Raw genomic sequence first — 25545 nt, 5'->3', positions numbered from 1 at the left:
TATTATGAATACAAGATCAGTTTTTGAGATTTGTAAATTATTGCATTCCGTTTTTATTTACAATTTGTACTTTGTACCAACTTTTTTGGGATCGGGGTTGTACATTCCTACTCCATCCTCTCTACCCCTGGGCATCATCCCTCTGAGGGAAATCTCTAGGTCACCTTCACCCAGTGTTCATGTTCGTGTTCGATGACAAACTCTCCTCCTCAGTAAACATTGCTCCAGTGACCTGGATATATAGATTCCTCCTCTACAACATCTGAAGGATCGGCTCTTTCCTCACAACCTATTCTACTCAGCTCCTGGTCCAAGCACTGATCCTTTCCTGGTTGGACTACTGCATTTCTGTCCTTGCTGGCCTTCTAGCATCTGCCATCAGACCCCTGCAGCTCATCCAGAACACCACAGTTTGCCTGGTCTACAACCTCCCTCATTCTTCCCATGTCATCCCTCTGCTTGCTGACCTGCACTGGCTACGTATTGTAGCCCGCATCAAATTTAAGACATCAGTGCTAGCTTACCAGGCTGTCAAGGGGTTGGGACCAGCATACTTCCAGAGTCTGATCCACCCCTACATGCCAGCCTCTGTTACTACTGGTCGCTTGGCCCCTCCTCCTCTCCACTCCTGCCCAGCCCACTCAAGACTGCTGTCTGTTCTGGTTCCCCATTGGTGGAATGACCTTCCCATTGAGGTCAGAACTGCCAATTGCCTGACCATCTTCAAGCGTAGACTGAAGGCCCACCTCATCAGGCTGTATCTCTCTCCTGCTTCCCTGCCCACTGTGTAATCATGTATTGGTCTTGACCAATCCAGGCTGTGTACTGTCTAGCCTGGGGTTAGCTGTTGGAGTTGTATTTTTCTCTGTTTACTTGCACTTTGTCCGTTCATTTGTATGGTTGGTTTGTTTCCTTGCCTGTTTACTGCTAGTGAAATAATGAAGTGATGACATTCACACTTCAGTCATTAGTAATGTTTCACTTTAGTGTTTCACTTTATTGTTTAAACTCATATCTATATATTTAAAATACATGCAAACAAAATTTTGTAAGTGATTCATACAACTTAGAGCCTTTATAATGATACAATGCAGGGCAGACAAATTCATTTCTAAGCTATATTCTAAATATTGATAAAATAATGATAATAAGCTGAACCAACATTAATATTAGAATGCTGACAAAAAAAAGAGCACTCTAAAGAGACCAATGGTATAATACATTTAAACTTTAGATAATGAGGTCTGGGAATAGGGTAAGGTATATTAGGTAGTAGATCTTCAGAAGGAAGGTAGGGCTTAGCTACTAATAAATTGTCATGTGATCAGCAATTTATCAGTAGTTATGTTAAAAGAGACATAGTTAACTAATAGTTCTGCAAGAGAAATGTAAAACTTAATCACTGACTAGTTAGCTCATCTGGATGAGCTTATGCAATCATGTGTCATCTGTCCATCATCGTTGTCTGTCCACAATTTACAAAAATCGCTACTCCTCCTACAGGATTGATCAGATTTCAAGCAAACTCTCATACAATTTTCCCCAGGTGGGTATGCATAAAAATTGTCAAGATGGTGGCACCACCTGTCATATTTACGATTTTGTGGGTGTCTTGGCTGGTATGAGCTACAGCCTCAATGAGGCTCATCTCATCTCATTATCTCTAGCCACTTTATCCTGTTCTACAGGGTCGCAGGCAAGCTGGAGCCTATCCCAGCTGACTACGGGCGAAAGGCGGGGTACACCCTGGACAAGTCACCAGGTCATCACAGGGCTGACACATAGACACAGACAACCATTCACACTCACATTCACATCTACGGTCAATTTAGAGTCACCAGTTAACCTAACCTGCATGTCTTTGGACTGTGGGGGAAACCGGAGCACCCGGAGGAAACCCACGCAGACACGGGGAGAACATGCAAACTCCACACAGAAAGGCCCTCGTCAGCCATGGGGCTCGAACCCAGACCTTCTTGCTGTGAGGCGACAGCGCTAACCACTACACCACCGTGCCACCCCTCAATGAGGCTATTTTTTTTAATAGTAAAAGTCCAAGTATATACTTACTTACTACATTGTAAAGAAATTCTAATCATATTCATTTATATAAACTTATTTCTACTCTTTAACTCCAATTGTCAAGACAAGTTTTGGATACTGAACTTGAGTTTATACGTTTTCAAAAATTAAACTTAAAGTAATCCACTGTCTTGATGACTTATGAGTTTTGTCTGGGTTGTTAATGTTCATTTAACTCATGTCTGTAAGTTATAAGTTGAAAAAGGGGAAGACGGAGGAGGAGGAAAGGGAGGAGGAGGAGGAGGAGGGGTGAAGCCAACAGTGAAGCTGCCATGATTCAGTGTGAGGTTTAAGGAAACTGGCAAACTTGCCATTATTAATCAATAGAAATAAATAAATAAATAAATCCAAGTAGAAACAATTTAAAAACATTAGTCATCTTAATTTAAAATACAATAGATCAGAATATAGTTGAAGTTTTCTTAACTTGAAAGGGTGAGTGGAAACTGTGAGGAAATTTATGTTTATTTGACAAGATAAAGTAAGCTTTCTTGAATGGATAATGTAACATAGTAAGTTGTTTTCACTCAGAGTATCAACTTGAAACAACAAGTGATCTTTAGTGAAATAACTTGTATAACTTAACTTTTGTTTCAACACAAAACTTATCTTCCAGTTGAGTTTACTCACATTTTTAAGGCAGCAGATGGACATTTGTTTCTAAGTTTAACCAGTTTTAAATTTTTTGAATAACTATTAATGGAGAATTACTCTATTTTTCCTGTGATGTTCCTGCAGTTGTGTTGAGTTGTTGAACAGTAATCGTAAAGTGTTACTAAATAATGATGGAGTGGTTTGATCTGACCTATTAGGTTTTGATTGTTTTTCTATAACAGAACTTTCTCAAAATGTTTTATTTCTCTTATACCAAAACAACTTGCCAATGATTACATACTTTTATTCATTAAAATCAAATGTTATGTCATATTTTAATCTAATTTTTATGTTTATAGTTAGTTTTAATGTTTAATGCATAACTCATTATATAACAGATGCAGCATAAACTAGAAGGGCACTCAGTAGAGTGCATACCTCCGCCAAGCCACATATTAACATCAAAATCAAATCACTTGAACCTAGGATAATACTAAAGCTGTACAGCAAATTTCATCAAAATCCATACACTAATTTTTGAGTTATGTTGAGAGCAATCAGAGAAATCCTCAAGCTACATACATATCTGGATTTGCATCAAAATCTAATCAATTGTTTCTTGACCCATGGATCACCTTTCTTCTAAATGTCATTAAAATCCATTCACTACTTTTCTCTCTGTTTTCTCATTCTGTTGGAGTTTATAGAACATGGCTATCCATCCTTTATCTGTAGCCACTTATCCTGTTCTACAGGGTCACACATAAGCTGGAGCCTATCCCAGCTGACTATGAGCAAGAGGCGGGGTACACTCTGGCCAGGTTATCACAGGGCTGACACAGACACAAACAACCATTTGCACTCGCATTCACACCTACAGTCAATTTAGAGCCACCAATTAACCTAACCTGCATGTTTTGGGGGGAAACTGGAGCACCCAGAGGAAACCTATGCAGACACAGGGAGAACATGCAAATTCCACACAGAAAGGCCCTTGTTGGCCACTGGGCTCAAACCCAGGACCTTCGTGGTGTGAGGCGACAGTGCTAACCACTACACCACCATGTAGTAATAACATGCTAGCCCCTAGAACATAGTTAGCATATTATTATTATTGTTGTTGTTGTTATTATTATTTTAAAAAATCTGATCAGAATCACTGCTTTTGATATTGTTGAACTGTAACCATAATAGCAACAACAACAAAAATCACTTTTGCAAATGCCGTTGTTGTTGTTGTTGTTGTTGTTAAACTAATAATTTTGGAATTATTTCACACAATATTGACAAACTGCTGATATTGTGGCATTGAGAAAGAAGCTGCACTCTCAATTGCTGAGCCTGCACATGGCCCTTTATTCCTTTCCAAAGCTGGAATACAAAGAAAATTATTTCCTAAAGTTATGTCAAAAATACAAAGAAGACTTACACTTGTTCTTGCACTTTTGCAGCTGAAGTCCAAGCCCTAGACCCAGTCCTAATATGATGGTCACAACAGATACAGCTAAAGTGCAAATCTGTAAACACACACACACACACACACACACACACACACACTTTAAATTAATAACCTTTAAAGTTTTCTCTAATGCAAAAGTTTGAACATTTTCGAATAATAATGAAGACATTACCACTTTGAAATACATGGAATTATGCAGTGATGAAGAAGAAGTCTTTATTTTTGTCACATGTACACTCAAGAATTAAGTGCTGAACAAAATAAACCTATTTTAGATTTTAAATTCTTAACAGTGTTCTGAATGAATTTTGCATATTCTTGGCATATTATATTCACAACTGGTTTCATGAATGAGCTCCACCATCACTTCAATACTAAAGTCACACCATTTTACAAAGTCCAACATACTGAATATTATGATTGTGGAAAATGAAAAGTGATTCTGAAAAGGATATTTTGGATGTTAGTTTTCGATTAAAAGGGGAAAAGTCCTAATAGTGACTGATTCCACTCCAAACCTGGGAGGGTATGTCTGTGAAGGTTCTCAGTCATCCAGGTCATCATAAACCATAGGTGCTAAAGAAGGCAACTGGACTTGCTTGAAATTCTTGAAGACATTTCACCTCTCATCCGAAAGGCTTCTTCAGTTCTGTCTGAGGCCCTGTCCACACGGCAACGGATTCAGGTGACTCCGATACAATTGCTTATCGTTTAGGCCTGGCGTCCACACGGCACCGGCGTTTTGGGTGCCCAAAACGCAATCTTTTTGAGAACAGCTTCCAGAGTGGAAAGATCTGGCAACGTTGCCGTTGTGAAGTCGTCTGGATGAGTAGAACGGATTTGTTTATGATGATGTCACAACCACATGACTGTGAGTGCTTCACGCCGGGTAGAAGTGTAACGAATATCACCAAGAAAAAGCCTTACAGAGCACTAGTGAGAGTGAAACACGAGCTTGGATATTATTATTATTATGTTCAGTGTTAGTTCACAGTAGTAATGCAAGAAGCAGAATAGTGATAGTAATAGTGAAGCAAAAACATCCAATTGTACAAACACTGCAGCTCTACAGCAAAATATTCATTTATGAAATGGTCTGATTCTTAACACCAGTAGTGCCAATGATCTCATTGCGATGCGATGCGAGTTGTCAACAAATCCTATAACTTGGTTCATGAAACGCACTTACAAAATATTTTCACTGTGAATATTTATTGTGTAATGGTGCAAAGTGAGAGAGAGAGAGAGAGAGAGAGAGAGACTCTGCCCTTAGGGCAGAGTCAATCCCACCAGCAAAAATAAGGGAAAAAAAGGAGCGATCTCACCTCTTCAGATGATGGTTTAAGTCCTACAATACATTCCTCAAAAAAGGGCGTAGAAAAGCAAATTAATCCATCAACGTGTATCATTCAATTTATTCCGGACCATTAAAGATGCCGCCTTCCGCGTACGTCATCCTCGCCGCCATATTGGAAAGGTCAAAGCGGAGAATAAAGATTAGCTGCGTTTAACTGTACCAACAGGTTTACCATCCAAACGAGATCACATGGGATTACCTTTCACAGGTGAGAAACAACAAATTAATCCATCAACGTGTAGTATTCAATTTATTCCGGACCATTAAAGACGCCGCCTTCCGCGTAGAATCATACGTCATCCTCGCCGCCATATTGGAAAGGTCAAAGCGGAGAATAAAGATTAGCTGCATTTAACTGTACCAACAGGTTTACCGTCCAAACGAGATCACATGGGATTACCTTTCACAGGTGAGACTGGAAAAATACTTTTCATTGTATTTGGTCATTATAATGTAATTTTATGAACAGATTTTCCTGATTTTGTGGCTAATATGAAGTCTCGCGCATAATAGTTTATGCGCATGCGTCCTTACTTCTTCTATTCCCATACGAAAAAGAACAGTAAAGAACTTATAAGAGTTTACCACTGTCTTAGTAGTAAATCCTTATAAATATAAGGATAAATTCTTATAAGGATTTATCAACACAACACAAACATATGTGGATTTACATATAAAAGGCATATACATTTTAAACTGTAAAATATAATTTAAAACTACAAACATTACGTGAAGCATACAAAGACGGTGTAATTCATCATACACATTATCTGTAAAAACCATGCACAATGTTCACTTCATACATACTAGATTTTCATAAAAAAATTGTATGAGGAAAATGCAAAATGGGCCACTTTCAGGAGTAAATCATACATGGCATATATATTTATTTATAAATCCTTATAAGGATTTATCCTTATATTTATAAGGATTTACTACTAAGACAGTGGTAAACTCTTATAAGTTCTTTACTGTTCTTTTTCGTATGGGTTGTTCTGGTGTCTCCGAAGGGACCGTCTTACAGCACCCCTAGAGGTGTGGCATGTGTATTGCATCGTTTTCAGCAAGCGCTGCGTTGCCATATGGACCTGATATTTTACTGATTGTTGCCCATTTGGACGCGATATATTTTTAAATAACATCTCGTTGCCGTTGTCGTGTGGATGTAGCCTGACTAGTGGGAAGTTCCAGGTATTTATCCTCTAGTGAACCAAAAGCACACCTAAAGGGAGTTGTTGAGGTCACATGGGTCACATTAGCATAACAGAGAGATGGTCCAAGTTTCCCAGGTGGGGGTGGGGAACAGCTCTGAATGCCTGTTTAATGTTTGTGTACACAAACATTAAACAGGCATTCAGAGCTGTTCCCCACCCCCACCTGGGAAACTCGGACCATCTCTCTGTTATGCTAATTCCAGCTTACAGACCATTGCTAACCAGGAACAAGCCATCTGTGAAACAGATCAGAACATGGCCAGAGGGGGCTACCTCAGCTCTTCAGGACTGTTTTGACTGCACAGACTGGAATGTTTTTCGGGAGGCTGCCACTACCAACCAGCATGTCAGCATAACAGAATACACTGAGTCTGTGACGGGATACATATCCAAATGCATGGAAGATGTGACCATCATCAAACACATCACCACAAGGGCCAACAAAAAACCCTGGTTCACCAGGGAGGTATGTGAGCTCCTGAGAGCACAGAATACTGCTTTCAAGTCCGGGGACAAAGTAGCTCTTAGAACTGCTAGGGCCAACTTGAACCAGGGCATGAGAGCAGCCAAGCGTGCCTATGGACAGAAAATCCAATCACACTTCACTGACACAAAAGACCCCAGACGCCTATGGCAAGGCATCCAGTCAGTAGCCGATTGCAGGCCAATACCCCCACCGTGTGAGGATAGCACAGACTTCCTAAACTCACTTAACACCTTCTTCAGCCGGTTTGAAGAAAACAACACCACCACGCCAACAAAAGCCCCTCACTGCTCAGACAATGTAACACTTCACCTGGACCCTGCTGATGTGCGGAGGACCCTTCAAAAGGTGAACCCCAGGAAAGCTGCTGGTCCTGACAATATACCTGGGCATGTGCTTAGAGACTGTGCTGACTCACTTACAGATGTTCTCACAGATATCTTCAACACCTCTCTGAGCCAAGCCATCTTACCAGCATGTTTCAAAGCCACCACCATCATACTGCTACCCAAGAAATTCCCAGCCACAACACTGAACAACTACCGGCCCATAGCACTCACTCCCATCATGATGAAGTGCTTTGAAAGGCTAGTCAAGGCCCATATAACATCCAGCCTACCCACCACATTTGACCCATTCCAGTTTGCATACCGTCCCAAACGCTCCACTGATGACGCCATAGCAACAGCACTTCACATCAGCCTGGCTCATCTGGAAAACAAAAACAGTTACGTGCGGATGCTGTTCATCGACTTCAGCTCCGCCTTCAACACAGTCATCCCACAACACCTGGTGAATAAACTCAGTGCTATAGGCATCAGCACCCCGCTATGCAACTGGCTACTGGACTTTCTCACCAACAGACCACAGACAGTAAGAGTTGGCAAAAACTCCTCAGAGACCACCATCATGAACACTGGGGTCCCCCAGGGATGTGTGCTGAGTCCTCTGCTGTTCACACTGATGACCCATGACTGTTGTGCCAGACACAACTCGAACCACATCATCAAGTTTGCAGATGACACAACAGTGGTGGGCCTCATCAGCAACAACAATGACTCAGCCTACAGAGAGGAGGTACACCAACTCATTAACTGGTGTGACATCAACAATCTACACCTCAATGTCAATAAAACAAAGGAAATAACTGTGGACTTCAGGAAAAATCACATGTCACACACACCCCTCACCATCAATGGCAGTGCTGTGGAATCAGTGAAAAGCACCAAGTTCCTGGGGGTGCACATCACAGATGACCTGACATGGACAACTAACACCACCTCCCTTGTCAAGAAAGCACAGCAATGCCTCCACTTCCTACGCAGGATGAGGAGAGCTGACCTCCCCCCTTCTGCACTCACCACCTTCTACAGGGGTGCCATTGAGAGCATCCTCACCAGCAGTCTCTCAGTCTGGTATGGCAGCTGCCCTGTTGCTGACCAGAAGGCCCTACAGAGGGTGGTGAGGACAGCAGAGGAGATCACCAGATCAGCCCAACCATTCATCCAGGACCTATACTCATCCCGCTGCCGCAAAAGAGCCATCAACATCATCAAAGACCCCACCCACCCTGCACACGAACTGTTTACCCTCCTACCATCTGGCAAGTGCTAGAGCAGCATGTGTTGCAGGACTACCAGACTCAGCAATAGCTTTTTCCCACAGGTCATCAGACTGCTCAACTCGCTCATGAAAACTCCAAGAACATAACCCCCCCCCCACACACACACACACAAGACCAGCAAACTGTCAAAACAGTAAACTCAATGTCTATACAATGCTCTTTATATGTACATATGCCAATATTCTTTTTTGCACAAGAACATACAAGTTTACAATACTTATTTATCTCCATGCTGCTATTCTGCACTTTGCACTTTACCATACTGCACCTTGTATTATTGTACCCTTGTACTAATGCACCCCAGTAACATACTTCAAACTTTACATTTCTGGACTACATTTCTGGAACTACAATTCTGGACTACATTACCTCAAATTTGACTACATTTCTGGACTACTGTAACAGTTCTAATGAAAGGTGGAGCACAGAGGATGGCAGGACAGAGATCAGGTTTGCAAAATACGGCTTTTATTGCCACACTTTTCAGTGAAACATTAGTGACTTAACACAGACACACACACAACCGGCATCTGGTTCAGGGAAGAGCTCCTCTGCTCTCTGCTCTCCCTTCTTATACAGGGCGCGATCATTGGGAAGACACACACAAACACAGGTTAATTGACATCAGGTGTAGTGATTCTGCCACTTACCTTCCCTGACTCCGCCCTCCTGTCACAGACCGGCACTTGACCACGCCCCCACTGCCACATACCCCCACCACCCGACTCAGGCCGGGCAGCCATCCGGCCTGCAGCCGATTCCCCCCCCCCCCCTTGACGGGAGAGGAAGTCCGCCACGACCATCTGTGCCCCCGGCCTGTGGACCACCTTGAAATTAAAGGGTTGGAGTGCCAGATACCAATGGGTGATCCGCAGGTTGGCATCCTTCATGCGGTGGAGCCACTGGAGGGGCACGTGGTCTGAACAGAGGGTGAAAGGGCACCCCAGCAGGTAGTAACGGACAGGCGAGGACTGCCCACTTGATTGCTAGACATTCTTTTTCTATGGTGCTGTAGCGCCCCTCACGCACCGACAGCTTCCTATCGATGTATAGGACTGGGCAGTCCTCCCCCTCCACCTCCTGGGACAAAACCGCCCCCAGCCCTCTGTCCGACGCATCGGTCTGTAATATAAAGGAGAGAGAAAAGTCAGGGGAGTGTAAAAGTGGCCCCCCACACAGTGCGGCCTTTACCTCAGAAAAAGCCTGCTGGCATTGCTTTGTCCACTGGACCGGATCTGGTGCCCCCTTTTTAGTGAGATCAGTCAGCGGGCTGGTGACGTCCGAATAATTAGGTATAAACCTCCGATAATAGCCAGCCAGCCCCAGGAACTGTCTCACCCCCTTTTTGGTCTTGGGCCTCGGGCAGGCTGCAATTGCTGCTGTCTTGTTAATTTGGGGACGCACCTGCCCATTGCCCAAGTGGAACCCCAGATACCATACTTCCACCCTCCCAATCGCACATGTCTTCGGGTTGGCTGTGAGACCCGCTTGCCTCAGCGACCTAAGGACGGCCCTCAGATGTTCGAGATGCCTCGGCCAGTCATTACTATAGATGATAATGTCATCAAGGTAGGCGGCCGCATAGGTGGCGTGGGGGCGGAGGACCCTGTCCATCAGCCGCTGAAACGTAGCAGGCGCCCCAAACAGCCCAAACGGAAGTGTGACGAATTGGTGTAAACCGAACGGTGTGGAAAAGGCCGTTTTTTCTCAGGATAGTGGAGTCAAGGGGATCTGCCAGTATCCCTTCATTAAATCCAGTGTCGAATAAAAGTGAGCCGTGCCTAGTCGATCAAGCAACTCATCAATACGAGGCATTGGGTATGTGTCGAATTTAGACACCGCGTTGACTTTTCTATAGTCCACACAGAACCGGACTGACCCGTCGGCCTTGGGTACCAAGACCACTGGGCTGCTCCAGTCACTGTGGGACTCCTCGATGATGCCCATTTCGAGCATGGCCTCGGGTTCTTCCCGAACCACTTTTTTCTTGTGTTTGGGTAGCCTGTAAGGGCGGCTACGCACTACCACCCCCGGGGGCGTCTCTATGTGGTGCTCTATGAGGTCAGTACGACCGGGCAGGGGCGAGAACACATCCGAAAACTCGGTCTGCAACTGGGCGACCTCTGCGAGTTGGGTTGGGGAGAGGTGGTCTCCACAGGGGACCGGAGGGGTACGTGATGCTAATGCCCCTTTTTGAACCTCCGACCCCAGCTCCGCCTTCTCCGGAACTACCGACACCAACGCCACGGGGACCTCCTCATTCCAGAGTTTAAGCAGATTGAGGTGGTAAATCTGTAGTGCCCCACCCCTGTCCATTCGCCTCACCTCATAGTCGACGTCCTCGACTCGCCGTGTGACCTCAAAGGGTCCTTGCCACTTGGCGACTAATTTGGAGCTCGATGTGGGCAACAGTACGAGTACTTTATCTCCCGGTGCGAACTCTCTAAGGCGCGTACCCTTGTTGTACAGGCGGGTTTGCCGTTCTTGGGCCTGCCGCAAATTCTCCTGGGTTAGGTGGGTGAGGGTGTGGAGTTTTGCGCGCAGGTCCATAACGTATTGAATTTCGTTTTTGCTTTGTGAAGGTCCCTCCTCCCAATTTTCCCACAGCACATCTAGAATGCCGCGCAGCTTACGCCCATATAATAATTTGAATGGGTAGAACCCCGTGGAGGCTTGGGGGACCTCTCGCACTGAAAACAGCAAGGGCTCGAGCCACTTATCCCAATTACATGCGTCTTCACTTATGAATTTTTTAATTATATTCTTGAGGGTGCGGTTGAACCGTTCAACTAAATCGTCCATTTGTGGGTGATACACGCTGGTGCGGATCGGCTTAATACCCAATAACCCATACAGTTCGTTCAGTGTTCGTGACATAAACGAGGTGCCTTGATCAGTCAGAATCTCTTTCGGGATTCCAATGCGGGAGATGACACGGAAGAGTGCCTCCGCAATACTGCATGCTGAGATATTGCGCAGAGGCATGGCTTCCGGGTATCGCGTTGCATAGTCCACCAGAACTAATATAAAGCAGTACCCTCGTGTTGACCGATCTAATGGCCCAATGAGATCCATCCCAATTCTTTCGAACAGGGTCTCGATTAACGGTAGAGGGCGCAAAGGTGCTTTTGGAATGGCCGCTGGATTTACTAACTGGCATTCGCGGCACGCCGTAGACCACCTACGGACATCGCTGCGAATCCCCGGCCAATAGAATTGGGCCATTATTCGGGCTAGTGTCTTATCCTGCCCTAGGTGTCCAGCCATGGGATTAAAGTGAGCCACCTGGAATACCAATTCCCAGCGGCTCTTTGGAATTAAAAGCTGCATGACTCGCTCTTTAGTTTGAGTGTCCTGCGTCACTCGGTATAACCTATCCTTCATAATCGCGAAGTAGGGGAAGGACGGGGTGGCGTTTGGCTGGAGCGTTTGACCATCGATTACTCTCACTTGGTCAAACGCATGCCGCAGAGTCTCGTCTCGCGACTGTTCTAATGGGAAATCCATGAGGGATTCCCCAACAGAGAGAGGAGGGGCCGGCGGCTCCTCACTCTGACGTGGAGATGACGTAGACGGCTCTGTGACAGCTGCTCCCGCCAAAGCGATACCGGGAACTCCCCCTGTTAAATGGCAGGACCCACTCTTTACTAAGTGTGTCATTAAATCCCGAAATCCCAGCCAATCCGTCCCCAAAATTAAAGAGTGGGTAAGGCGAGGATTAACTGCCGCCTTCACTATAAATTTTTCCCCTCGGAAAAAAATGTGGACCGACACCAAAGGGTAGCTGTGAACGTCCCCATGCACACACAACATTTTCACCCCCTGTGCTCCCCCCAATGCCTCGTTTTGCACCAGGCTTTGGTGAATTGAGGTCTGATTACAACCAGAATCCACCAACACCTGATATGTATCCCCTTGAATACTCAGCGGTATGCGATATGCTCCGGCCCGATCGAGGGCGGCTCCTGGCGCGTCGGGGATCTGAACCACTGCGCCCACCTCCATGACCGTGCACTGTTGTTGGAGGTGGCCCGGCTCCCCGCAGCGCCAGCAAACCGGCCCGGGCTTCTTCTCCGCACCGGTGTTCTGGGGCTCACTCACCTGGGGGGGGGGGTGGAGACAGACACAGAAGGGAGAAACGGGAGAGCACCCCGGTTGCGGCGGGCTGGCACCGGTGGCGCCGGCCCTCGCCTCCGCGGTGGGGGAATGGGGTGAGGACGAGACACAGGAGGAGAGGGAGAGAGAGAGAGAAGAGGAGAGGAGAGAAGAGGCTGTCTGCTGTCCTGCCACTGGGACAGCCACCATATGGTCCTCCGCCAGCTCGACTGCCTGATCCAGTGACGCCGGGCAGTGGCACTGGACCCACTCTGCTGTTCCTGCTGGCAAGCGTGCGATTAATTGCTCCAGCACCACCTGGTCAATGATCCCCTCGGCGTCACGGTTGTTGGCCCTCAACCACCGCCAGCAGGCGTCCCGGAGTTGCTGGACAAACGCGAACGGCCGGCCGACTTCCTCCAAGCGCAAAGCGCGGAAGCGCTGACGCTGCTGTTCAGGGGTGCGCCCCACATGCTGGAAGATGGCCCAGTGAAGGTCCACGTAGGCCAGCCGGCAGTTGGCGGGGAGCTGTAGCACGGCCAGCTGTGCCTCTCCCGTTAGCAGGGGGAGGAGACGCGCCGCGCGCTGCTCCATCGGCCACCCCGAGGTCTCCACGACTTGCTCGAAGAGCATGATGAATGCCTCGGGGTCGTCCTGTGGGCCCATCTTTGTGAGAGTGAGGGGGGATAGGCCCATGGTGGGATCGTTGGTGAACCCCGCTGACGAGAGGAGGTGCCAAAACGTCTGTCAATCTTCTTGTTGGGCCAACACCAGGGCCTCGAACCGCTGTTCTTGCTCCTTTCAGAGGGTGAGTAGCGCCTGGTGCTGGCTTTGCTGGGCCGTGGAGAGGGCGTGGACCAGTTCGGCGAACGGGGAGGACTCCATGGGGCTGTTAGGCTGCTGTGCTCCAGTCCCGGGTTTCGGCACCACTGTAACAGTTCTAACGAAGGGTGGAGCACAGAGGACGGCAGGACAGAGATCAGGTTTGCAAAATACGGCTTTTACTGCCACACTTTTCAGTGAAACATTAGTGACTTAACACAGACACACACACAACCGGCATCTGGTTCGGGGAAGAGCTCCTCTGCTCTCTGCTCTCCCTCCTTATATAGGGCGTGGTCACTGGGAAGACACACACAAACACAGGTTAATTGACATCAGGTGTAGTGATTCTGCCACTTACCTTCCCTGACTCTGCCCTCCTGTCACAGACCAGCGCTTGACCACGCCCCCGCTGCCACAACTACATTTCTGAAACTACAATTCTGGACTACATTACCTCAAACTTGACTACATTTCTGGATCACTGTGAATATTCTGGGAACTGTATGCCCATTGTCTGTTTATATGTTGTGTTAATTTGCTTATCTGTTGATGTCTGTGTGCACTTTTATGTTTAGTTGTGTGTCATTTTTTTTAATACTGCACATTTGGAGTTTGGAGAAATGCAATTTCCATCCTCTGTGTAATTCTGTTACATGGTCTGATTGACAATAAAGTTCACTTTGACTTTGACTTGACTTTGACACTCTGTCATCCTGTAGGTCATAGGGTCACTGGAGGCCAGGTGTGAATGGTGTTAGCAGCCTAGATGGTCATTAGGTTGATCTGTGGGTTGTTGGCTCTCTCTGCCATCATGTGAGTCATTGAAGTCAGCTGAGTCTTGATGTGAATGTATATTCAGTTTTCTGGGCAGTGTGTCAAGGATTGTATTGTAGGTGGCTGATAAGTGGTGTCTCAGACCTGGCTTCTTTACTCCTCTTTCTAGCCAGAGAAGACCGGTGGGCAGAGCAAGTAATTGGGAAACAAACAGATCTTGCCAAACTAATTTTTCCTTGCCAAAACTAATGAGATATATAGCCAAATAGATAATTGGACTTTATTTCTGTAAATCTGGCCTTTTAAGCCAGGATAGTGTCCATCTCACTTGGGAAGGTGTTGCTTTCATTTTCCACAATCCAGAACTGGGGCAGGCAGTAGATAAAAAGGCTAGCTGAATTAAAGTGTCACTGAGATAACACTATATGTAGACTGACGATCCCAAAATGAAGACATTCATGAAATCTTTTGGTCACAATATATGCACAATATTTCAGTCACAATAATTATAGAATTACAAAGACATAGGATGTCAGTTGTTGGCCATTTATTACTTTACCTGGTACTTTTTTCAGGACTGTGATGAAGCATCCTGAAAAAGCCTGAAAAAGCATCAGATAAAGTAATAAATGGCCAACAACTGACATCCTAGGTCTCTGTAATTCTGTAATTATTTGTGACTGAAATATATTGTGACCGATGATTGGCATCCAATGTCTTTTTAATTCTATAATTATTTGTTAAAATGGTATTAGCTTTCATTGCTATGATGATAACACAAAGCTATCTATGTATATTGTTCTGCTACCACTGTACTCTTCTCTTTGGCAGTCCAATCTCAGGAGACCATCTGTGCGCCTCTGGAGGTGTGACTTCTGTTGTGGCTTCTAATGTGGCTTAAGAGTCCACTCCTGGATCTGCATGCCCTATTGCACACAGTGCATATGTGTTGTGCAGTTGAGGGTGCGTTTGGTGCTACAATCTTCCGTTGTCTCCGTTTCTCCACTGCAAGTTCTCCCCTTCTTTTGTCTGCTTCCATGAGACCATTATGCACAACTCAGTGCCAGGCAGCTCTGTTCTCAGCCTGCGCTTCCCAGGTGTCTGTAGAGTTGTTTCATGCTTTCAAGTCTCTCTTACAAGTGTCCTTGAAGCGTAAAGCTGGATGACCAACTCGTCTAGAGCCAGAGGTTACTGTAGTTGACCATACAGCACATCCTTAGGAATCCTTCCGTCCTCCATACATCTGACATGTCCTAGCCAGCGAAGGCAGTGTTGGCTAAGGATGGCGTAGATGCTCTGTACTTTTGCTTGTCACAGGATGTCACTGTTGGGTACTTTATCCCTCCAACTAATTCCTAAGATGCGCCGAAGGCATTCAGTCGACGTTCTTGTCATACATATGTGCTCCATGTCTCGCTTCCATACAGTAAGACACTGAGTACGCAGGCCTGGTATACTTGTATTTTTGTGTGCAGTGACAGAGCTCTGTTTTTCCATACCCTCTGGGTAAGTCTTTAAGAAGAAACCTTTATTTGTCACATGCACACTTCAAGCACAGTGAAATTCATCCTCTGCATTTAACCCATCTGAAGCAGTGAACACACGCACACACACTCAGAGCAGTGGGCAGCCACACCAGAGCACCTGGGGAGCAGTCAGGGGTCAGGTACCTTGCTCAAGGGCACCTCAGCCCAAGGCCACCCCACATCAACCTAACTGCATGTCTTTGGATTGTGGGGGAAACCAGAGCACCCGGAGGAAACCCACGCAGACACGGGGAGAACATGCAAACTCCACACAGGAAGGCCCTTGCCGGCTGCTGGGTTCGAACCCAGAACCTTCTTGCTGTGAGGCGACCATGCTAACCACTATACCACCATGCCGCCCACCTTGCTATCGTGGTATTAGCCTTCCCTATCCGTTTGTCTAGTTCAGTGTCTAGTGACAGTGTGTTGGTAACTATAGAGCCTAGGTAGGTGAAGCTGCCCACTGTTTTTAAGAGTGCATTGTCCATGGTGATAGCAGGGGGTATGCTAACCCCTTGTGCACAAACACAAGTTTTCTCCAAGCTTACGGTGAGTCCAAACAGCTTACATGCAGTGCCAAAGCAGTTGCTCAATCTCTGAAGTGCGGCCACTGTATGGGCCACGAGCGCTGCATCGTCCGCAAAAAGCATCTCTCTTAGGAGTACTGTCCTCACCTTGGTCTTGGAGCAGAGTCATGCAAGGTTAAACAGCTTTCCATTGGACCTTGTGTACAGATAAATGCTGTCTGTGGATGTGTTGAAGGCATGCAACAGAAGTATGGAAAAGAAAATTCCAAAGAGTGTTGGTGCCAGCATGCAACCTTGTTTTACCCTGCTATTTATGGAGAAAGGGTCTGAGCAGGATCCATCATACAAGACTGTTCCTTTCATGTTAGTGTGGAAAGACACCACCATGCTACACAGTTTTGGTGGGCAGCCGATCTTCTTTAGGAGTTCAAATAGGCCTGTTCTACTGACTATATCAAAGGCTTTGGTAAGGTCTATAAACAGCATGTACAGGGGTTGGCCTTGCTCTCTGCTCTTTTCCTGCAGTTGATGCAGGGAGAAAATCATGTCTGTTGTTGACCTTCCCGCCCTAAATCCGCACTGAGATTCTGGATAAACACAATCAGCCAGGATTTTTAGTCTGTTTAGAAGGATCCGAGCATACACCTTGCCGACTATGTTCAGGAGTGAGATGCCCCTGTAGTTGTTACAGTCCCTACGATCTCCCTTGTTTTTATAGAGCATCGCAATGGTTGCATCATGCATGTCCTGGGGAACAGCCCCTTCCTCCCAACAGAGGCAGAGTAGCTGATACAGTGGCTGAAGCAGGGCCAGTCTCCCGCACTTGATGGCTTCAGGTGGGATGTTGTCACTACCTGGTACCTTCTCACATGGGAGGGAGTCGATGGCTTTGCTCAGTTCTTCAATAGTTGGCATGTCATCAAGTTCCTCCATAATGGGAAGGTCTTCCATACTGTTGAGGATGGTGTCAGAGACTGACGTCTCATCTGAGTAGAGTTGAGAGTAGTGTTCTACCCATCTAGCCATTTGCTCCTTACACTTAGTGATCTTTTCCCCTGACAGAGATTTCAGGGGGGCGGTCTTTTTCACAGTTGGTCCTAGAGCCTTCTTGATGCCACTGTACATTCCCCGAAGGTCTCCGGACTCTGCGCTCTGCTGTATCCCTGCCAGTAGACATTTGCGCACTCTTTGGCAGCACGTTGTGTGGTATTTCGAGCGTTCCTGAGTGCTGTGAGTGTCTGAACACTGGGACAGCTCTTGTATGCTAAGAAGGTTCTGCGTTTGGCCTCAATTACTGGCTCCATTGTGGAGATGTGAGCGTTGAACCGGTCTTGACTAGGCTGGCCTTTCTTGCCAAATGTGGCAATTCCTGCATTGTGAATGACGTCTTGCATGACTTTCCATTTTGTTGTGGCATCAGGGGCATCATGTGGCATTTGCTGGAAAGCTTGGTCTAGCCTGGACACATACTCTGTGACTCTGTTGGGGAGTGACATGTGTGTGACATTTATGCGAGGTCGACCCTTCGGCTGAGAGCGATGCACAGTTCGAGGTTGTAGGCGTACTTTACTGCTCACAAGAGCATGGTCTGTGTCGCAGTCTGCACTGTGGTAGCTTCTGGTAAGGAGAACACTGTTTAAAGCAGTGCGCCTGGTGATAATCAGGTCAAGCTGATGCCAACGGTGAGACCTTGGGTGCTCCCAGGACACTTTATGCTGTGGTTTGCACTCAAAAAAGGAGTTAGTAATGCAGAGATTGTGGTAAGAACACAGTTCCAACAGTCTCTGTCCATTTCCATTCATCCTTCCAATGCCATAGTGGCCAAGACTGGTAGGCCAGGACTCATGGTCTGTGCCAACTCTGGCATTAAAGTCACCTAGTAGGAACAATGTCTCATCCTCCTGACAACTTGTGATCAGTTCATTCAGCTGCTCGTAGAACTGGTCCTTAGTGTCTTCTGAGGAGTTGAGAGTAGGAGTGTAGATGCTGAGGATGTTGACAGGTCCAGCAGCAGTGTTGAGGTGCATGGAGAGAAGGCATTCAGTGCCTCCAGTGGGAGGTTCTACTGCAGCTAGTAGAGTGTTTCTGACAGCAAAGCCAACTCCATTTTGGCACGGCTCATCAGGTCCTCCGCCCTTCCAGAAGAACGTGTAGTTCTCCTCTCTCAAGGAGCCACTTGAGGCAAGCCTGGTTTCTTGAAGGGCTGCTATGCTTATGTCTAGCCTAGACAATTCTCTGTCAATAATTGCAGTTTTCCTCATGTTATCTACCTCTCGCAGGCCATTGGAGAAGCCTGTGCACATTGTGTGCATGTTCCATGTAGCAATATGCAAAACTGGAGTCTTTCTCTTTGTTTTAATGTTACTGTGACTGTTGGATACTGGGTTTCCATCTGCTCTTCATGTTTGGTTGAAACACTGAGCTCCAGGCACCCTCTGGAGCAGCAGACATTGGCAGACCGACACCTAAGTGGCTGGGGGCTGCCCGGCTTGAGGCGGGCGGTAGTCAGACGATAGGACTTCAATGGTCCCTCCCACCATCAAAGTTGACCAGTGGCGTCCTTACTGTATGCCAATTTAGAAGGGCTTATAACCCGTAACTGACAACTTCCGATTTGTATCTGCACTTTGCAGTGGGGCTGGAGTATCCTCTCCAGGGCGTGAAGCCTGGGCTGAAGTATGGAGATCTTGGGTGGCCCAAGCATCAGAATCCCCCTCTCGGCCTTACTGACGGGGTCCAAAGGAATGCGGAGCATGACGTTTGGTGTCAGCTTGGCTGCAGGAGCTGCCGGAATGGTGTTTACATAAAGCACAGAACTGCCTATGGGTCTCCACTCCGGATTTGGAAGATTTTCTCCTTTTCATGTGGCTGTTGGGTCTGGTAGACCTCTTCCGCCCTGGCTGTTGGCTGCCTGGTGCAGCTCATCCACCCAGTGGTGCAGTGTGGGCACCATCCCCTCACGTGGTTTAGCCCATCAGCTGAGATGGTGTACCGGGGTGTAGCGCTTGGAGCCAACATGTGAGAGCTTTAGGGGATGGATGAGAACCGGTGTTGTCCGACCACCCTATGGAGGAGGGTGCAGCTGCAGGTGAACAAGGGTACTATCTCTATCCAGGGCTCCCTACACCCTAACCACTGTACTATAAAAGCATAAATAATAACCTGTTCTCCCTTTGGACCTGCCTAATTCATCCTAAAGCTCTACTGCTGCTTGGGGCTTTCTTAATTTTTGAATTATTTTCTGCTGCTGTGGATGGTCCCACATAGATAATTTCATCTGGATATTGTACATTTCTGCCTAAGAATTGCTGATATAATCATAAACACCTGTTCTTATCCCAGGACTTGACAATGCTGAACATTCTTGTAACATAATTAACACTTCACTCTTCTACAACTCTATATTGCAGTCCCACTATCTAGATGAAGATGGGTTCCTTCTCAAGATGTTTTTTCTTTTTTTTCCCTCGTCTTTTTCCTTGCCACTGTCACCTTTGGCTTATCAGTAGAGATCTAAATCTATATCTAGATTTCTGAATCAATGTCTTTTGTTAAAAGCACTACACAAATAAAATTCATTTGAGTTCAATTCTATACTCAACAACAACTAAAAAGGGAATGCAAAATTCTCAGATACATAACAGATACAATACTGGAATGAGACTTTGTAATGACTGGCTGAAAATCTGGTTTATTTAAAGGGAAATTGTTATAAATCTGATCTGGAAATGGCTGAGGATCAGTGTTGCCAGATGAGAAATGTTAAAGTATCGGATCAGAAATGTAATATCATCTTTTGAGGACAATTATCATACATGGGCCATAACCAAGAGAACAAACAGGTGTAAATGTAATTTCAGAAAACACATATTTATTGAGACTAATGACTGTTTACAAATATGATAATTATCTGACAGTGCTGCTGAGGATCATGAGACTTGGAGCTCAGAGCAGGTGTAGACATGGATGTGACAATTTGTAGATGTGCAATTCTTATAAAATCAGTAATGTATTTAAACAGGAATGGACTCTGTATGTGCATGATGAACCCTGAACTAAACCTGTCTAATGAGTACTATGAACTCTGGGTATAATATAGGCACTATTAAAGGAGAACTGAAGGCAAATTTTTTATTATTAAAATTCTATTTATCTCCTCTCATCTCATCTCTTTATCTCTAGCCGCTCTATCCTGTTCTACAGGGTCGCAGGCAAGCTGGAGCCTATCCCAGCTGACTGTGGGCGAGAGGCGGGGTACACCCTGGACAAGTCACCAGGTTATCACAGGGCTGACACATAGACACAGACAACCAATCACACTCACACTCACACCTACAGTCAATTTAGAGTCACCAGTTAACCTAACCTGCATGTCTTTGGACTGTGGGGGAAACCGGAGCACCCGGAGGAAACCCATGCAGACATGGGGAGAACATGCAAACTCCACACAGAAAGGCCCTCGCCGGCCATGGGGCTCGAACCCGGACCTTCTTGCTGTGAGGCAACAGCGCTAACCACTATCTATTTATCTCATTTTATTAAATATTGGAATGCATTTTTGATAGCTATTTTGTCACTGCTATAGCAAGGTATGAGTGTTTGAAATATGCTATGTAATATATCAGTCCACATGTCAAAGCAATGGCCGTAAACGAGATTCGTTGAGACCTGTGCGAGACATCATAGGATGGAAGTAAAATGTACAGTGGAAATCAGAGTGACCAACATCTACCAACGTTGTCCAAAGACACGCGTGCCCTCTTTTGAATGCTGATGTAATCAAGCTGGAAGTTTTGTTTGTTTTGATACCAATCAGGAAAGTTTGAAAAAAGTAGGCAGTAATCGTCATTTAAACTCGTTTTTGTGCAATATTTCGTTTGGAAAATAGTTTTCAAAATGGAGGCACTAACACCTGGCTGACACTTCACATTTCAAAGTCTCGCACAAGTCTTGTGAAGATCGCGTGGATAAGCGACGCCTGCCGTGGACCAAACAAACTAAATTCAACATGGCTAAAAACCGAATAGGCCGATAAGTATAATATTTAATTGCAATTAGTTGCCAATACGAGTCATGATATAAGGTTACTAAAACCAAAAACATAATTGAATAACACGTTAATTAAGAAAAAAAGCAAGTTCAAAAATGACTTCAGTTTTCCTTTAAAACTCTTGCTTGCAAATGTTTTGAAGAACATGCATTTTTTCTGAATTGAATAATAGGTAATACTTTAATTTATGTGTTCATAGGAGTGCATGAAACCAACATAAGTCCTTCCTGACAACTAATGTAAACACTGATAATGGCTGATTTCCACAAAACAATATTTCTGAAATTTCAGAACAATTTATACAATAATACAACCCCGATTCCAAAAAAGTTGGGACAAAGTACAAATTGTAAATAAAAACAGAATGCAATAATTTACAAATCTCAAAAACTGATATTGTATTCACAATAGAACATAGACAACATATCAAATGTCGAAAGTGAGACATTTTGAAATTCCATGCCAAATATTGGCTCATTTGAAATTTCATGACAGCAACACACCTCAAAAAAGTTGGGACGGGGCAATAAGAGGCTGGAAAAGTTAAAGGTACAAAAAAGGAACAGCTGGAGGACCAAATTGCAACTCATTAGGTCAATTGGCAATAGGTCATTGACATGACTGGGTATAAAAAGAGCATCTTGGAGTGGCAGCGGCTCTCAGAAGTAAAGATGGGAAGAGGATCACCAATCCCCCTAATTCTGCACCGACAAATAGTGGAGCAATATCAGAAAGGAGTTTGACAGTGTAAAATTGCAAAGAGTTTGAACATATCATCATCTACAGTGCATAATGTCATCAAAAGATTCAGAGAATCTGGAAGAATCTCTGTGCGTAAGGGTCAAGGCCGGAAAACCATACTGGGTGCCCGTGATCTTCAGGCCCTTAGACGGCGCTGCATCACATACAGGCATGCTTCTGTATTGGAAATCACAAAATGGGCCCAGGAATATTTCCAGAGAACATTATCTGTGAACACAACTCACCGTGCCATCTGCCGTTGCCAGCTAAAACTCTATAGTTCAAAGAAGAAGCCATATCTAAACACGATCCAGAAGCGCAGACGTCTTCTCTGGGCCAAGGCTGATTTAAAATGGACTGTGGCAAAGTGGAAAACTGTTCTGTGGTCAGACGAATCAAAATTTGAAGTTCTTTATGGAAATCAGGGACGCCGTGTCATTCGGACTAAAGAGGAGAAGGACGACCCAAGTTGTTATCAGCGCTCAGTTCAGAAGCCTGCATCTCTGATGGTATGGGGTTGCATTAGTGCATGTGGCATGGGCAGCTTACACATCTGGAAAGACACCATCAATGCTGAAAGGTATATCCAGGTTCTAGAGCAACATATGCTCCCATCCAGACGACGTCTCTTTCAGGGAAGACCTTGCATTTTCCAACATGACAATGCCAAACCACATACTGCATCAATTACAGCATCATGGCTGCGTAGAAGAAGGGTCCGGGTACTGAACTGGCCAGCCTGCAGTCCAGATCTTTCACCCATAGAAAACATTTGGCGCATCATAAAACGGAAGATATGACAAAAAAGACCTAAGACAGTTGAGCAACTAGAATCCTACATTAGACAAGAATGGGTTAACATTCCTATCCTTAAACTTGAGCAACTTGTCTCCTCAGTCCCCAGATGTTTACAGACTGTTGTAAAGAGAAAAGGGGATGTCTCACAGTGGTAAACATGGCCTTGTCCCAACTTTTTTGAGATGTGTTGTTGTCATGAAATTTAAAATTACCTAATTTTTATCTTTAAATGATACATTTTCTCAGTTTAAACATTTGATATGTCATCTATGTTCTATTCTGAATAAAATATGGAATTTTGAAACTTCCACATCATTGCATTCCGTTTTTATTTACAATTTGTACTTTGTCCCAACTTTTTTGTAATCAGGGCTGTACAACAAAAGCTATTTTACTTAAAGTGCATGTCACGGGTAAATTCAGGAGCAAGATCAATGTAATTCTCCTATTTTATATTAAACTTTGGTCAAATATCTGTCACATTTTGCATTTTGTGCAATTTTTTTACCTTGCACAATACCAGAAAAATTCAGTTGAAATCAAGCCATTTGAGGCGAATTGGTCCGCCTCTGAAAAACTTGGCATTTGGATTTCCTGGCAAACAATGATTTTCATGATGTCGTGTGCAGGATGCCTCCCTCTGAATCCTATGTCAGCGCTGGTTTGTTTATGAGAAAACAACCTGGTGGGTTTCTGCAAATTTCTTCAATGTTACCACGGAATTATTAAAATGGTTAACAGATGTCTCATAGGAGGGTGTAGCAACACCAATCTTGATGGGATTAGTACTCATCGTTTCCCAAAAGACTGGACAATGAGAGAGAAATGGGAGCGCTTGGTCTACACAGGCTGAAACTGTGCAAGCTCGTGCAGCCTGCTGGCGCTTCTGCAGGTGACGTCACGAATCTTGCTCCAGGGTCCCTTGGGATTTTTCCAGACGTGTTTTATTTTTTTTTTCTGCTGTAGACAGATGGCTTTGTGCAAAATTACCCTTCTGGATAAGTGTGTAAAGGGACATACTTTAATATTTTAAAAAAATGAAATTGGTCCAGAATATGCACTTTAAGGGCTAGAAAATAATGTATACATAACTAAGTAAAGATAATAATTCCATTAAGTAAGAAGTCAAATGTAAGTCCGGAAAAGAATCATAATATACTTGATGGTGTTGGGGCAACACAGTGGTGCAGTGGTTATCACTGTCACCTCACAGGAAGAAGGTTCTGGATTCGAATCTTACGGCTGACTAGGGCCTTTTGTGTGGAGTTTGTATGGATAGCAGACTCAGGTATTCAAAATCAAAGTGGTCTTTATATCAAATGGAATGAAAGGTTTATGCTACATTACAGGCTTTTAGAAGACACTCTTATCCAGAGCAACATACAACATACCCAGAGCAGCAGATGCCATGCTCAAGGGCACTTCAGCTGGCCCAGTGAATCAAACCAGCAACCTTCGGAGCCCAAAGCTGCTTCGCTAACCATTAGGCCATGGCTTCTCCATGACTTAATATACAAGCCTTATCTAGGTGACATGTAGCCCTATGAACACTGCCCTTAATTGTTCCCAAATAATAGAATGCATGGCATTTCCATACAGAAGAGTCATTAGACAATAGGAACAAGCACAGACACACTTACACATTCTTCCTCATCATACAGATTCACACACACACACCATTGTGCCTTTGTGTTTTAATGATGAAACACTGGCCTGTTACATGCTCAGTACTAAGATTTACCAGCAAAGTTTTCAACTTCCCCCATTTCATAAGCAGTGCTGCAGTACCAAAGTTCACACCTTGACCAGTTTGTGTATATTAGAATGCAAAAAAAGAAAGAAAGAAAAAAGCACACTCATTCAATCAAGTTTTCTTTTTAGTGAACTTACTATGATTTTTGGTTGAAAAAAAAAAGTTTAAATGAAGAAGTAATCCACACACACACACACACACACACACACACACACACACACACACATGTGATTTATAAAGTCAAAATATCTAATAAAAGTATAATAAATGTATTATGTAATATTAAAGTTATAAATCCCTACACATTACTCACAACAATGCATTTCTTCTTGTTTTTCAGTGTCATTTTCAAGTCCATGCTGGTCTACAAAGTGAAGATGAACTGCAGGAGATCAGTGTGTGAGAGAAGATAATAAACAATAAATGTGTGAGAAGTGATCAGGGCATGAACTCTGGAACCTTGTGTGTGCGTGCGTGCGTGTGTGCGTAATCATTTTGTTTGTATTAACTTTTTTTGGTTGCCAAATGTAAAAAATTTTTCTCTTGTATTTTTGTGTGCCAAGAAAACATTCATCTCCCCTTGAAACCACATGCATCAACCTGAACTGTTGGCACAAAGTCCATGGATTCATGCAGTTGATG

General features: G+C 44.8%; 1 protein-coding gene across 1 annotated transcript in view; it reads right to left on the bottom strand.

The window, feature by feature from the left end:
• Positions 1 to 25261, bottom strand: part of LOC132870623 (venom phosphodiesterase 1) — a 217302-nt gene extending 192041 nt beyond the window's left edge. The window contains exons 1-2 of the mRNA XM_060904353.1: positions 25217 to 25261; positions 4106 to 4193 (exon numbers count right to left, since the gene is read on the bottom strand). Coding sequence (XP_060760336.1) covers positions 4106 to 4193; positions 25217 to 25261 — 133 coding nt within the window. The remainder of the gene's footprint in view (positions 1 to 4105; positions 4194 to 25216) is intronic.
• Between the last annotated feature and the right edge of the window lie 284 nt (positions 25262 to 25545).

The sequence above is a fragment of the Neoarius graeffei genome, chromosome 2 (assembly GCF_027579695.1).
Source record: "Neoarius graeffei isolate fNeoGra1 chromosome 2, fNeoGra1.pri, whole genome shotgun sequence".
NCBI classification, from domain to species: domain Eukaryota; kingdom Metazoa; phylum Chordata; class Actinopteri; order Siluriformes; family Ariidae; genus Neoarius; species Neoarius graeffei.
Note: the sequence above shows the minus strand (reverse complement) of the source record. Positions and strands in the feature narration are given on the sequence as shown.